The 16,508-nt window shown below is 41.1% G+C and overlaps 1 protein-coding gene across 1 annotated transcript in view; it reads left to right on the top strand.

Annotated features, from left to right (window-relative positions):
• slc24a1 (solute carrier family 24 member 1) overlaps positions 1-16,508 on the top strand; it is a 42,743-nt gene that overhangs the window by 3,984 nt on the left and 22,251 nt on the right. The window contains exon 3 of the mRNA XM_048615769.1: positions 11,018-11,126. Coding sequence (XP_048471726.1) covers positions 11,018-11,126 — 109 coding nt within the window. The remainder of the gene's footprint in view (positions 1-11,017; positions 11,127-16,508) is intronic.

The raw sequence follows: 16,508 nt of genomic DNA, 5'->3' as shown, positions 1-16,508 counted from the left end.
GGCCTAGACCCTTCTTCAGAAAAAGAGTCTAGGCCCGAAACATCAGCCTTCCTGCTCCTCTGATGCTGCTTGGCCTGCTGTGTTCATCCAGCTCTGCTCCTTGTTATCTCAACTAGTGCACATTCTGTGTTTTGCATGTATTCTACAAAACACGCTCTTAATAGGCATGACCAAGTATTTGATGACAACACAATACATAAGGGAAATGTGCTTACCTACTCATCCCCATCTGCAGTTTTCACAGGGCAAGGGGAGCCCATCAGAGAAGAAGTCACTCCCAAACAGCCCAGCAGAGCCCAACACCACCCAGCACCAACCCAACCTGAAGCAGGTACAGGTAGAGATAGACACATCATGGCAAAGGCTGATACTGAGTTGGCCAGCATGCTGGCAAGGAAAAGACAATGATGAGTGCTGTTTGATAAAGGCTAGCAGATGCTTGGTAGAGATCCAGCATAATATTTTGTCCTCTTCAGCTGTGCAAGGGAGCAAATCTTAGTGGCTATGGTCTCAAACTATGTGGTGTGGAAGTTAATGGTTTTGCTTACAAATGGAGATTAGTAAAGAATGGCAGTGGTACTGACTCACTTCCCTAAACATTGCTAAAAGGAGACATGATGTTGAAACCATTTGTCTTGCACTCAACAGGGCTCAGAGCAAAGAAACCAGACAAGGAAACCAATTTATACAGCATGAGAAGAAGGTGCTGGTTGGTTGATCCATTACTGGCATGGAAATGCAGCAAAAACAGTGAACTGTCAAACTGATTTCTCAGACTAAGCAAGTTGATTCTGATTGGTTAGAGGCTTGCCATGGAGCTGTGTATTGGCAGTCACCATGATCCCTTTCCAGATGAAAAATTTTGAAATGTATATTCAAATGCTTTCCCAGAAGTTTGTTATCCTGAATTTGGATGGAGGGGTAATTCAGCAACCAGATGTCCACTGAAATCCTCCAGATGTGAGATGTTTCATTGTTATCTGCTATTAGTTATGCGTCAACAAAAATGGTACCCACAGTTGAGGAAATATTTCTGCTGTGTACAGCTGCACAGGGATATTGTTTCAGGATTCCAATGCTACTGTAATAGTGCCTTGGATACTCAACATCTAAGGTGCAATGTCGAGAAACAGCTGCTGGAGAATTGCAGCCTCGGGATTTCAGGACTTCAGTTTGCCTACTCCTCACACATATTTAGCATCAGGAGCAGATCCCCTACCAATGTCTTTTGTGGGATTAACACAGCAGCAATGGCAGGAGTGTGAACATAGTTACAACATCTTCATCAGTGGTATTAAATGTGATCTGAAGACATTGAGCCCCTGGTGAGCTGCATGCATTTTAAATGCAGGTGCAGATATCTAATCTTCACTTGGTTACAAAGCCTTCCTCTGCCAATTAGGAATAGGTGAACTGGGATCAGCTCAGAGTTTATTTCAGGTGATCCAGGTTCAAGGCATTTGAAGCCCTTCATTCTGCAGAAATATTTGTTGTCCAAAAGCAGCACAATTAAAGTGGATGCATTGTGCAGTTAAAACCTAAGTGCAATTAGCAGAAGGAATATCTTCATCATTAATTGGAAGAATTCGCTGACCAAGTCATGTCACTATCTCTGCCCGTAGACAGTGTTCCTCCACTTTCAGTTCCCCGCTCTTCTGGTTTCACAGCGATACATCTCCCCATTTCCTTCTTGTGCATCACAGGTCAGAATTATATAATTTTACAGCATTCCCTAGATTTGTTTAATCCCATTTCTACAAACTAGACAAATAACTAAAGAATGGCTTTAGCACCTCACACACCTGTTCAGCAAGGACCCCAGTGGACCCATGTGTTCCATTGTATCTGTCGTCTATAATCATGTGTGTCATGTAGCAGCAGCTATTGTGGAACTGAATAGCCAACATCTTCAAGGAGGCAACTACTCTGCCTTTCATTATTTTAACACTGCCTTCAAAATCTCTGATTTACCAGAACTCTGCACTAGAGGTTTTTTTTTTATCGTGTTGGTTTACAAGTAGCAAGGTTGATATAGCGCACATGTACTGCACTGTTGGAGGTGTTGTCTTTCGGGTGACAAGTTAAACCATGGTCCAATTAAACCAATTGCTCTTTCAGGGAGGCATTAAAGATTTAAACAAAGAGAAGGGGAGTTATTCCCAGTGTCCCGGCTAACATTTGTTCACAAAAACAATTTGTCTGTTTATTTTTTTAATGCTGTTTGTGGGATTTTGTTATGTATGAACAGGCAGTTGCATACCTGTCTTTACAACGGTGACCTGAAAAACATTGAATTGGCTGTAAATTGCTTGATACATCCTGAGGTCTAGAATGCGGCTACAGAAATGCAAGCTCCTCCTTTGCACTTTTCATTCACAAATTGAATTTTGTGTTTATCCAGTGACAGTGTTTAATTGTAGATTAAGACTATACTCAGTACAACTTTCTCCTAGGATCTGTTCCTTGAAGTTTTCTGTAAGTGAAGCATTCAAACATCAATGGAAGTGTAATTAACTTTAATGTTGTTTCACTTGTACTTCTATTGAATGTTGATTTGCTTTTGATCTTTTGGGATATTTGCTTAGGCTTCCTTTATAGAAACATTATCAATATCATCACGTAAATTTCCTCTGGCTACACTTCACTGGACAACCAATCACAGAGAATCTTCATTAAATTCATTAGCAATGCCATTTCACACAGTGATTGAAGGCATTCTTACTCCTGTATTTATTAATCCAACATTCATTAGCTGATATTTTCAAAGATGTTGTTACCAGTCTTTGCTTAATACAAAGAAGTTTTGAGGAAATATGGTATAATTCTTTTTCTAATAGTCTGAATTATTCAAAACAAATCCTGATAATAATTTTCTCATCCTTTAAATTGATACTGATGGCAGACCCTCCCTGCATTTAATATACAGTATCTATGTTTTTCTCATACTCCACGAATACATACATGCCCATCTATACTGTGCCTTTTATACAGAAGCATTCATAATTTGTCTGGTGATTACACAATATTGGACTTTAGAGATGGTGCATCAAAAGTTCATTCAGTTGATTCCTGGAATGAAAGATTGAGGAGAATACACCTGTACTGCCTAGCACTGAGATAATTGGGATGTAGAATCATTAGAACATAATATTCAAAGAAGCCTTGACAGGACAGATGCTGAGAGGTTATTTGCCCTGACAGGAGGAGTCTATGATTAGGGGTCATTGTGTCAGGACAAAGTGTTAACCATTTAAGATTGAGACATGGAACACTTTCTTTACTTGGATTGTTGTATATCTGGAATTCTCTGAGTCAGACAGCTCTGGATGCTCACTATATTCAAGGCTGAGATTCAGAACGTATTCTATTCCTGGGAATTAGTGGATGCAGGATCGGGCAAGAAGGTGGGTTTGAGATTGAAGATCTGTCGTGATGTTATTGAACAACAGGCAGGTTGGAGGAGGTGTATGGCCAACTCCTGCTCCTACTTCCTGTGTTCAGGAACTGGTATTAACATCTTGGCAACTGTCATGTATCATCATAAGTTGAATCAGTTCTGTATGAAATATCAATTTGGCAGTGTGTTTGTTGGAATTGAATGCCAGATTGATAGTTTGACAATTGTTTTTTGTATCTCCAATTTATACAAAGTACAAACCTGAATATCTTTGTGTGTTTATTAGCTTCAAATGGTCTTATCCGCTCCATGTATTAGCTGGACAGCCAGTGTTAGGGCTTAATTCTCTATGTATCTCATTGGCATAACACCCTATGCAGAGTCATATTCTCTCCAGCCCTACTTCCAAATGAATGTCACAAGCAGATACATGTAAAATGGAAAGGTTAGGCTCCTGCTGAGTGGCAGGCAATGGCCCAGTGGTATTATCATTAGACTGTTAATCCAGGTAATGTTCTGGGGACCTGGGTTCGAATCCTGGCACAGAAGCTGGTGGAAGTTAAATTCAATAAATATCTGGAGTCTAATGATGTCCATGAATCCATTGCCAGTTGTTGGAAAAACCCATCTGGTTCACTAATGTCCTTTAGGGAAGGAATCTGCCATCCTTACCAGGTCTGGCCTCCTCCAGACCCACAGCAATGTGGTTGACTCTTAACTGCCCTCTGGTTTATTAAAGGATGGACAATAAATCCTGCCTGGCCAGCAATGCCCTCATCCCATGAATGAATAAAGGAAAAAAAAAATGTATGTAGCCTGCTACATGCGAATGAAAATTAACAGGTTAGCAGAATACCAGCCTCACTAACTGCCATCATCATACTGTGTTTCAAATGCAATTGAGCAGGGTCAGCAGCTTCATAACGAAAGAGAGAGAGAGAGAGAGTGGGGTCGGTGACTTTATAAAGAGAGAGAGAGAGGTCAGCGGTTTTATAGAGAGAGAGAGAGTGGGTCAGTGACTTTATGAAGAGAGTGGGGTCAGTGACTTTATAATGAGCAGGGCAGACCAATGTGAGAAGGGCAGCGGTGGTAGGGTAGAGTGTATCAGGGATTGTTTCTTAGAGCAGCATGTTGTAGAATCCATCCGGGAGCAGACTCTTTTAGATCTAGTATGTGGAGTGAGGCAAGATTCATAAGAGATCTTGTAGTCAGGGGTTAACGATCACCACATGGTGAAATGGTGAAGATTCTGGGGGCGGAAGAGTTAGAGCCTGGGACATGAGTGACTGCTGTAAACAATATTCAATAACACCAGACATTTGTGAACTTTCCCAAGCTGAGAATCACCTACTTTCATTTTCAAAATAAAAATCACTCAGTAAACTTTTGACTTTTGGCAAGACCACACATTGCTGCAGTTCCTGAATTTTATTAGCTACATCCTAGAATGTGATCTTATTGGCCAGGAGTCAATGACATAATGTGTTTCCTTTGCAGCAAGTGGTGTTAAATAGACAACTTTACGCCAGTGGGAGAGACCGAGAAAACTACTTACCTTCTTACAGCTGACCCTGACCAACAACATTTCCAAATATCTGACTGAAAACTTTCATCCCGTTTCCAGAAAGAGAGGGTTTTCTTTGTTGATATTTTTAATCAACTGTTTTAAAAATGTTATTACAAGTGGGACTTGAACCCAGGCCTCCAGAGTTGTGGCGGGGGTGTGGGGTTCTTTGTAAAACATAGTCATAGATGGGGCTCAAACTCATTAACCAACTCGCAGCAGCTCCTGCAGTGTTTTTCTGCTTTGGTTGCCCCTGGTTACGGGGATGTGATGGCCTAGTGGTATTATCGCTGGACTGTTAATCCAAAAACCCAGACAAGGTTCTGGGGACCAGGGTTTGAATCCTGCCATGGCAGATGGTGGAATTTGAATTCAATAAATAACTGGAATTAAGAATCTAATGACTGTGAATCCATTGTCAATTGTCGGAAAAACCCATCCGGTTCACTAATGTTCTTTAGGGGAGGAAACTGCCACCCTTACCTGGTCTGGCCTACATGTGACTCCAGATCCACAATAATGTGGTTGACTCTTAACTGCCCTCTGGGCAAATAGGGATGGACAATAAATGCTGCCTGGCCAGCGACGCTCTCATCCCGTGAACGAATAAAGAAAAAAAAAACTCCTTGCCACAGTTGATGTGAGGATAAAGATTTGCTGAAGTCCATGAAGGGAGATGCAGCCTGTCCTCCATCTGTCTGTCTCTGTCTCTTCTTCCTGAGACTAGGAGTCGAGGGCATAGCCTCAAAGTGAAGGGACGACCCTTTTGAACTGAGTTGAGGAGCAATTTCTTCAGCCAGAGGGTGGTGAATGCTGTGGGACTCGTTGCTGCAGAGGACTGTGGAGGCCAAGTCACTGTGTGTATTTAAAACAGAGATAAATAGGTTCTAGATTAGTAAGGAAATCAGGGGTCATGGGGAGAAGGTAGAAGAATGGGATTGTGAAACATATCAGCCATGATTGAACAATGGAGCAGACTTGATGGGCCAAATAGCCTAATGTGGCTCCTATGTCTCATGGTTCCACCACCACCACCTCCCCCCCACCCCCCAAGCACTTTCGCTTACCTCTTTTCTCTCTTTTCTTTGTTTTTTTATAGGATGCGGCTGTCACTGGCTTTCTCAGCATTTATTACCTGTCTCTAGTTGCCCTTGAGAAGGGGGTGGTGGGCTTCCTTCTTGAACCATTGCAGTCCATGTTCTGTCAGTAGACCTACGTGCCATTTGGGAGGGAATTCCAGGATTTTGACAGTATAGGAATGGCAATATATTTCCAAGTCAGGATTATGAGTGATTTGGAAGGGTATTTTCATGGGGTGGTGTTCCCGTGCATTTGCTGCCATTGTCCTTCTAGATAGAAGTGGTCATAGGTTTGGAAGGTGCTATCTACAGGTTTCTTCATGAATTTTTGCAGTGCACCTTGTAGATGGTATAAGATAGTACATGTGTGGGTGTGGTGCCAGCCAAGTGGGCTGCTTTATCCTGGATGCTGTCAAGATTCTTGAGTGTTGTTGGAGCTGCAGTCATCCAGGCAAGTAGGGAGTACTTGATCACAATCCTGACTTGTGCCTTGTAGTCTGTGTACAGGCTTTCGGGAGTCAGGAGATGAGTTACTCGCTGCAGGATTCCTAGCCTCTGACCTGCTTTAGTAGTCACAGCATTTATGTGGTTGGTCTAGTTCATGACGTTTCTGCAATTGTTCTAATTACATCCACTGGACAAACCACCATATTTAGCTGCACTGTGGCTCATTGAGTCATAGAGCTGTACGGCATGGAAACAGACGGTTTGCTCCAACTCGTCATTCTAAATAAGTTTAGTCCCATTTGCCAGCATTTGGCCCATATCCCTCTGAAACCTTCCTATTCATATACCCGTCCAGATGCTTTTTAAATGTAATTGTACCAGCCTCCACCACTTCCTCTGGCAGCTCATTTCCAAAAATGCACCACCCTCTGCATGGAAAAGTTGCCCCTTAGGTCCCTTTTAAATCTTTCCCCTCTCACTTTAAACCTATGCTCTCTAGTTTTGACTCCCCTACCCCAGGGAAAAGACCTTGTCTATTTATCCTATCCATGCTCCTCATGATTTCATAAACCTCTATAAGGTCACCCCTCAGCCTCAGAAGCTCCAGGGAAAATAGCCCCAGCCTATTTAGCCTCTCCCTGTAGCTCAAATCCTCCAACCCTGGCAATATCCTTGTAAATTTTTTCTGAACCCTTTCAAGTTTCACAACATCCTTCCTATAACAGGGAGACCAGAATTGCACACAGTATTCCAATAGTGGCCTAATCAATGTTCTGTACAGCTGCAACATGACCTCCTAACTCCTATTCTCAATGCACTGTCCAATGAAGGCAAGCATACCAAATGTCTTCTTCACTGTTCTGTTGACCTGGGACACCACTTTCCAGGAACTATGGACCTGCACCCCAAGGTTTCTTTGTTCAGCAACACTCCCCAGGACCTTACCACTAAGTGTATAAGTCCTGCCCTGATTTGCCTTTCCAAAGTGCAGCACTTGTGAACACGGATTTTGATAACACTGTACTAAGCACCTGACATTCCTCGCCCATTCATTGTGTGGACAACGGTTCTGTATAGGAATTGGTTTGCAGTCTCTCTTTGATTGACTAACACCACCCTCAGTATTATAACAAAGACTCTAGAAACAGAAGTACAAGGAGATCATTTCAGTCAACCTGACCACCCACGAAGCCCTGTGGGTATACTGTTAGATTTGGAGGGTACAGAGTTATGGAGAAAGGGACTTTTTGAATCAAGAGCTCAACAGAGAGGACAGCATTCACTGTCACTTGTTGTGAAGCATTGGGAAACAGTGACCTGATCTGTCATGAGGCACTAGCAGCTATCTCTCATTCAATGTTTTCTTCAGCGAATCCTGTTAACTATCCCAATGATCAATCATTTCCCATTTCTCTTACTTGCATGATGAAGAGTATTGATTCTGAAAGCAAAGAAGAAGAAAAGGAAGAAAACAACAGACTTAAGGTAAAAATCTAAACCACCAAGGACTGAAATCTTTGACATAGGGCACAAATGAAACCAAGGATTTGGTATAGAGGTTGTGATTTGGTTGATAACTTCGAAAGGCAAGGGAAGAGAATTCTGAGTAACTGTGAGTTAAAAAGTGACAATCCAACCAAGGACAAGATCACCAATCTTTATAGAGATGAGTTTCCAATTCCAACCTGTTCCACCAAGAACCTTCCAAAGGTTGTTCAGAGTTGTGTAGTGCAATGACCCCGGGCAAAGTGCTGACCAAGCCATTCCTCAGAGTGTACTTGTATGGAGGGCCAAGGGAAGCAGAGAGAATGAAGAGCGAGATTGACCCAGGAAATCTTACACATTTTGTATGCAGTGATCATAGGCTGAATCTGATATAGGTGTAGAAATGCTTACTATGTACAACAACAACCCACATTGATGTAGCACCTTTTACATAATAAAACAGACCAAGTATTAGTGCATAATCAGACAAAATTTGACACTGAGACACATAAAGAGAATATTAGGACCGGTAGCCAAAATCTTGGTCAAAGAGGTAAGTTTTAAAGAATGCCTTAATAGAGGAAAGAGGCAGAGAATTAGAAGGTAATTTCGGGGCTTAAGATACTAAAGGCCACCAATAGTGAAGGATATACAAGAAGCCAGAAAGAGAAAAGTGCAAAGATCTATTCAGGAGCAATAATTATGAATGCTATTGAATGCTGAATATGAATGAAAATCAATATGGATGCTATACAAAGGCAGATGTTTAAGAAAGTAATTCATGTTTCACGAGAACGATATATCCCAGTGAGGAAAAATGATTCTAAGAAGGGGATAAATCAACCTTGGTTAACCAACGAATATACGGATAGCATCAAATTGAAAGAAAAAGCATACAATTTGATAAAGATTAGTGGGAAGCCAGAGAATTGTGAATATTTTAGAAAATTGACAAAAGGTGACAAAAAAAGGTGAAAAAAGACTTTGAAGATAAACTAGCAAATATGATCAAAACAGACAGCAAGAGCTTCTTTAAATACACAAACAAAGAAGAGAGATGCCATTAGCCCCTTACAGAATGAACCTGGGGAAATAATTCGGGGGAATCAGGAAATAACAGAGGAGTTGAATAAATATCTTGCATCAGTCTTCACAGGAGAAGACAATAGCATTCCAAAAATACTAAATAATCAAGGTGCAAAAGGAGGAGAGGAAATAAAGACAATAATTATCACTGGAGAAAAAGTGCTAGGGAAACTAATAGGGCTAAAGAACAAAAAATGTCCTGGACCTGATGGAGTGCATCCGAGGATATTAAAGGAAGTACCTGCAGAGACAGTGGATGCACTGGGAATAATCCTCCAAGAATCCTTAGATTCTGGAAGAGTACCAGAGGATTGGAGAGCTGCCATTGTAACACTTTTATTTAAAATGGGAAGGAGACAAAAAAACAGGAAACTGTACAGGTTCTGAGAAAGGGTCATTTGACTGAAACGTTAACTCTGATAGCTCTCTGCGGATGCTGCCAGACCTGCTGAGCTTTTCCAGCAATTTCTGTTTTTGAAACTGTAGGCCAGTTAGTTTAAGACCTGTAATTGGTAAAGTGTTAGAATCAATTATAAAGAATGCAACAGCAGAGTGTTTAGAAATATGTAACATAATCAAACAGAGTCAGCATGGCTTCATGAGGGGAAATTGTGGCTAACAAATTTATTGCAGTTTTTTGAGGGTAGATGAAAGAGAACCAGTAGATGTGTCATATATTTGGATTCCTAAAAGGTGTTCAGTAAGGAAAAACATAGAAGGCCACTTCAGATAAAAGTTGATGTTGGGGGTAATATATTAGCATGGAGAGAGGATTCACTAACTAATAAAAAACAAAGAGTTGGACGAAGGGGGCATTTCAGAATGGCAAACTGTAACTAGTGGTGTACCATAGGGATCAGTGCTGGTGCCACAATTATTCATAATATATATTACTGATTTGGATGACGAAATGAATGTACTATAGCCAGGTTTGCAGATGACACAAAAAAAGAAGGCAAATGGTGAGGCTGACACAGGGAGATACAGATAGGTTAAGCAAGTGGGACATAACTTGGCAGATGGAATATAATGTATATAGAATCTGTTATACAATGTGAAGTGACACCCTTTGGCAGGAAGAATAGAGGAACTAAATATTATTTAAATTGAGAAAGACTGCAGAAAGCTGAAGCATAGGAAGATTTGGGGAATCCTCTTGTATAAATCATAAGAAGCTAGCATCAGCAGGTAATAGCAAAGTAAATACAATGTTGGCCTGTATTTCAAAGGGAGTGGACTACTAAAATAGGGAAGTTTTGCTAAAACTATACTAGGCATTAGTTAGACACAGATGGAATGCTATGAATAGTTTTAATCCCCTTGTCTAAGGAAAGATACATTGGCACTGAGGGCAGTCCAGAGAAGGTTCAATCAGCTAATCCTAGAAATGGAGGGATTGTCTTAGGAGGAGAGGTTGAGTCGGTTGGTCCTGTACTTATTGGAGTTTAGAAAAACAAGGGGAGATCTTACTGAACTCATGATTCTTAGAGGCCTTGACAGGGTTGATGTGGAAAGGTTGTTTCCCCTTATGGCACCATAGGATCTAATCTCAGAATAAAGGACCATATATTTGAGATAGAGATGAGGAGGAATTTCTTCTCTCAGAGGGTAGTGAATCTGTTGAATTCTTTACCTCAGAAGGCTGTCAAGGCTGGGTCATTAAGTATGTTCAAGGCTGAGACAGACAGATTTTTAATCAGCAAGGGAATCGAGAGTCATAGGGAAAGGACAGGAAATTGGAGATGAGGATTATTAAATTGGCCGTGTTCTGACTGAATGGCAGAGCAGACCTGATTGGCTGAAAGACCTACTTCTGCTCTTATGTCTACAGTCTCTTTTTGTTCGGTTCCCACCGAACATTTTCCTTGAATTTGAACCAATTAGTTCTGAACAGGCTTCTGCAGCCTCTGGTGTAAATTGCATGCAATATGTTGGTGTATTTTCTTGTTTAATGTTTAGCCCAAAGCGATTCTAACTCGAGGAAGCAGCACGCCATCACTACACAACAGCATGTTGCGGAACACTATCTTTCAGCTCATGATCAATACTCTGGACCCCTTGGCTGAAGGTAAACAGCTTCTGTCTGCTACTCTCTGACAGCTAGTTATTTAGCAACTGAAGACCTCACCAAATTGGTTCATTCAGAGTGAGCAGAAATTGGCATTGCCTTTACTAAAAAGTGAATGCTTATTTTTCTGCATTTGTGAAGCACTCCGATGCAAACTTCTATTCGTTTTGATTTAACTCCTTATCAAAAAATGAAGGAATAAGAAATAATTTGTTTACCTCTGCTGCAAATTGAATTCAATTCTAGGTCAGGTTGATCTGCTGTTCGTTCCAGTGAAACCCAATGTGTCCAGCAGTCAAAATTGGGACACTTTGTCTTTTTGAGGGTATCACATGACACTGTATAAACTATCTACTCCCTTAATCTTGCGCAAACGTTTGACAGAACCAGTTTGGTGGGTGACAGTACCACTGATTGCATCCAACCAAAAACAACTTCCTTGCACAGTCAAGATATAATTGAGCAGGATAAGCTACACTTCCTTTGGGAACTACGATGGTATGAGATGAGAGTTGGCTGTGATAGAATGGGGAACATTAGCGAAAGGGTTGATGGTGGGAAGACAATGGCAAACATTTAAAGAGCACATGGGAGAACTGTAACATTTATTCATTCCTGTCTGGCACAAAAGTAAAATGAGAAAGGGGCTAAACCATGGCTTATGAGGGAAATTAGAGACAGTATTAGATCCATGGAACAACAGATCTGAGCAATGGGAGCAGTTTAGAGTTCAACAAAGGAGGACAAAGGGATTGATTAAGTAGGGAAAATAGAGTATAAGAATTATCTTGTGGGGAACATAAAAACTGACTGCACAAGTTTCTGTAGGTATATGAAGAGAAAAAGATTGGTGAAGACAAATGTAGGTCATTTACAGTCAGAAACAGGAATTTATAATGGGGAATAAAGGAATGGCTGATGAACTAAATACATACTTTCATATAGTGTTCACAAAAGAGGACTCAAATAACATCCCAGAGCTACTGGGGAACACAGGGTTTAATGAGAGGGAGAAACCAAAGAAATTCTGTATTAGTAGGGAAACAGTGTTGGGAAATTGATGAGATTTAAGGGAGATAAATCCTCAGGCCCTGATTATCTACATCCCAGAATAGTGAAAGTAGTGCTCTTGGAAATAATAGATGCATTCCAAGATTCTATAGACTCTGGAACAATTGGTACACATAGGAGGGTAGCTAATGTAACCCCTTTATTTAATAAAGGAGGCAGAGTGAAAACTGGGAATTACAGACCAGTCAATGTGATCACTGGTCTAAAGTCCAGTGAAAACATATTTAACCTCCTCCTGACCCCTGCCTCGAATCAACAATGCAATATCAGCTAACCTTAAAAAAATGCTTCAAATTCTCAATAAAATGTTGACCTTTTATCTCATTTATGCCTCAATCTCCTTTCTAGCTGTCAAACTGCCTTGGTCCCTAATCACTCTGAAGGATTACCAACTCTGCCTTTCAAAAATAGATAAGCCGAGATTTGAGGCTAAGCAGATAACTACAAGACACGACAGCTGACAATGTATAAGCACACATGGAAACCTGCACAACATCCTTTCCATTCCATTATTATAAAGCACATTTGACTGATCACTTCACTGCAGCTGATCCAGCTACTTGATGTTTAAATATTTTGAGACATCCTGAAACAACCAAAGAAGGACTTAAGTGGTCACTGTTATCCTGTAGGAAATATAACAATCAATTAGAGTACAGCAAACTCCCACAAAAACAATGTGGTAATGACCAAATAGTCTGTGTTTGTGATGTTAATTTTGGAGGAATATTGGTCAAGGACACCAGAAAGAATTCCTCTGGTTTCCTTTGACCAGCGGCATGGTCTGATTCCAGCTTGGAGACCTGTGGGGACAGAGTCCTTGTGTATATTTAAGACTGAGATGGATTTGTTGGGAATCAAGGGTCACAGAGAAACTGCAGGAAAGTCAGGAAAAGCAGAGGAGGTCAGACAGCATTGACTGAAACATTGACTGTCCTGCTCCTCGGATGCTGTCTGACCTGCTGTGCTTTTCCAGCCTCACACTTACAGACTCTGGCTTCCAGCATCTGCAGTCCTTATTGTCTGTAAGTGCAGGAAAGTCAGATCAGCCATGATCCTATTGAATGGCAGAATAGGCTTGAGGGGCCAAATGACCTACCACTGATCCTATTTCTTATGGTCTGAACAGAAAGATATTTGTAAATACCACATCGAAAAATAAGCCCCTTATACAAAAGTCTTGATCTTGTGCTCGAGACTCCAGACAGGAGCTTGAATCCAGGAGCATTTGGCTCAGAGGTGAGAGTTTTATCCATTGAGCCAAGGAGTGAGCATCTGGTAAAAGTATGGTCAGGGGAACGAGTAGGAAAGGAATAAGCAAGAGTGCCAGCCTGGGACTTGTTCTCCTTCTCCTACTTTATTTCCCGGAGATCCAGATTAGTATGTAGAGCAGTGATTAAACAAAAAAAATCTCAAAACATGGCCATCGTGGCTGGGATCTTTCATGTAAAAAGTTTAGTAACTATAATTCTAGCAGCCGATAGGGCTGCTCTCTCACTAGAGAGAGATGACTGGTGGTGATTTAACCTGAGGGTCACTGCACTGTAGGTGAGGGGAGAGGTTGAGAAGGAGAGTCCAGTGAACCTTCATCAGAACTGAACACATCTCTCCACAGATGCTGCCACACCTGCTGAGTTTCTCGAGCAATTTCTGTTTTTGTTTCAGATTTCCAGCATCTGCAGTTCTTTATTTTTTTTTGGCCGTTACAACATGTCAGTTTCTGCCCTTGTAAGGTGACCTCAGCTGGTACAGGAGCTGAAACCACACTGTTGGTGTTACTTTGCATCACAACCCAGCTGTCTGGGTCAATGGAGATTAAAGAATGTTATTCATTGTTCTGTCAAGACGTGAGAGTCATAGAGATGTACAGCACAGAAACAAACCCTATTTGTCCATCCCAACCAGATATCCTAGATTAATCTAGTCCCATTTGCCAGCATTTCGCTGATATCCCTCTAAACCCTTCCTATTTATTTACCCATCCAGATACCTTTTAAATTGTACCAACTTCCACCACTTCCTCTGGCAGCCCATTCCATAAACACACCACCCTCTGTGTGAAAAAGTATCCCCTTAGGTCCTTAAATCTTTCCCTCTCACCTTAAACCTATGCCCTCTAGTTTTGGACTGCCCTACCCTGGAGAAAAGATCTTGTCTATTTACCCTATCCATGCCGCTCATGATTTTATAAACCTCTATAAGGTCACCCCTCAGCCTCCAATGCTCCAGGAAAATGGCTCCAGCTTATTCAGCCTCTCCCTGTAGCTCAAGCCCTCCAACTCTGGTAACATCCTTGTAAATCTTTTTTGCACACTCTCAAGTCTAACAATACCTTTCCTGTAACAGGGAGACCAGAACTGAAAGTAGTATTCCAAAAGTGGCCTCACCAATGTCCTGTATAGCCGCAACATGACATCCCAACTCCAATACTCAGTGTACTGACCAATGAAGGCAAGTGCACCAAACGCCTTCTTCACCACTACCTATCTACCTGTGACTCCACTTTCAAGGAACTATGCACCTGTACCCCTAGGTCTCTTTGTTTGGCAAAATTTGCCCGGGCCCTACTATTACATATGTAATTCAACCTTGGCAAACATACAAGTGCCTACTCTGTTCAGCTCTCTGCTTTATTGGTTAAGAGTTGCTTTAAGAGAATGTGGTTAGTAGGAAATACAAACATTGAGAAGGTTAGTTTGTTAATACTCCAGAATTGTCCTGTTATCTCTGGGATTTAAATGTTAACTTCCTGAACATCATTATGAGTAAATCCGGGAGAAATATTAGAAAGCCATCAAAACCATTCCATGTTTTATTCACTTTCTTCAAAGGCTATTTTTTTTGGAAATCAAATAAAGTTTATTTTGACCATGTGGTGTGTTTGCAGGCTAGACAGTGTTTTATGATGAAACCTCCGGGAACATGTCCAACCAAAACTAGCAAATACTAAAATATTACAGATGCTGGAAATCATTAAATCAGAAATTTGCTGGAAAAATTTAGCAGGTCTGGCGGCATCTGTGGAGAGAAAGCAGAGTTAATATTTTGAGTCCAGACCAAAGAAGGGTCACTGGACCTGAAACATTAACATTGCTTTCTTTCCAAAGTTTGGCAATCCCAGATCAGACAGAGTCTATTTAATAATGGATTGTATGGGTCTAGAGAGCACATGCAGAATCAGTATCTGTGATCAAGAATGTGTTTAGGTCCTGCTTGTTGTTTAAACATTATCTCTCAAAATAAATGAAAAGGATATTCTGGGATATCCTGGATCCACTTGATATTTTGTTTAATAAAGGCTTCAAAGAGCTGGCAAATGAGCTCCCATGTGGAGAACTACCTCTTCAGCCAAGAGATTTAACACTCAATGTCCACAAAGTTCAGAAAACTGTAGTCTGTGATATTCCAGCACCCAGAATCCCAGTCATTCCAACATCCTAAATCCCAGCAATCCTAACACCCAGAATCTCATAATTCTAGAACTCTGAATCCCCAGTAATGTCAACACTCTGGATCTTGCCTGGTTCAATGGCTCCAGATGCAAAAGTAACATTTCTGCATCACAGTTTATTTTGGTTCATTAAGGAAGCTGATTCCATATGAAATAGTAAGAATTGCCAAAGCTGATTCCATATGAACACCTTTTTAAAGCAAGGGAAGTGTGGATTAGGATCAGCAGGATCCTTACATTTTCAAAAAGGAGCCATTATAACATCTGTAGAGAGAAAGCAGAGTTAATGTTTTGGGTCCAGTGATCCTTCATCAGAACTGAACACATCTCCCCACAGATGCTACCAGACCTGCTGAGTTTCTCCAGCAATTTCTGTTTTTGTTTCAGATTTCCAGCATCTGCAGTTTTTTGTTTATTTTTTGGCCATTACAACATTTTAGTTTCTGCCCTTGTAAACTCATTAATGAATGATCTGGAATTATTTTTTAAAGTAGCACAATTATGGGTCACTGATTGGAGGAAGGATATATTTTGTCAGTTGGAATTTGTAATTTACTGTGAGTTTGGCTGCCACTGGTGGTCAGTCCTGCTATTTATTTTCCAACCTCATTCCAGGCAACCTTGGCTTTTACCAGCCTTCATCTCCCAGGTGGATGGATGTGTCAAGTGAATGAAAGTTCTTGGGTTTTAATCAGATTTATTGAACCCTGGAGCAAAGCTGGGTCACTGAGGCAGCTCAGAGCTCAATCAGCTTAAGAGTGAAAAGGGCCCAGCATGCTGTTTCAGTTTCACACAGATATTTCCTAAACAAGCTGCAGCTAACCGGATCATGAGTAACCACTGACATTGAGAGTTTGCTG

Source organism: Rhincodon typus, chromosome 33 (assembly GCF_021869965.1).
Source record: "Rhincodon typus isolate 14 chromosome 33, sRhiTyp1.1, whole genome shotgun sequence".
Lineage (NCBI taxonomy): Eukaryota > Metazoa > Chordata > Chondrichthyes > Orectolobiformes > Rhincodontidae > Rhincodon > Rhincodon typus.
Note: the sequence above shows the minus strand (reverse complement) of the source record. Positions and strands in the feature narration are given on the sequence as shown.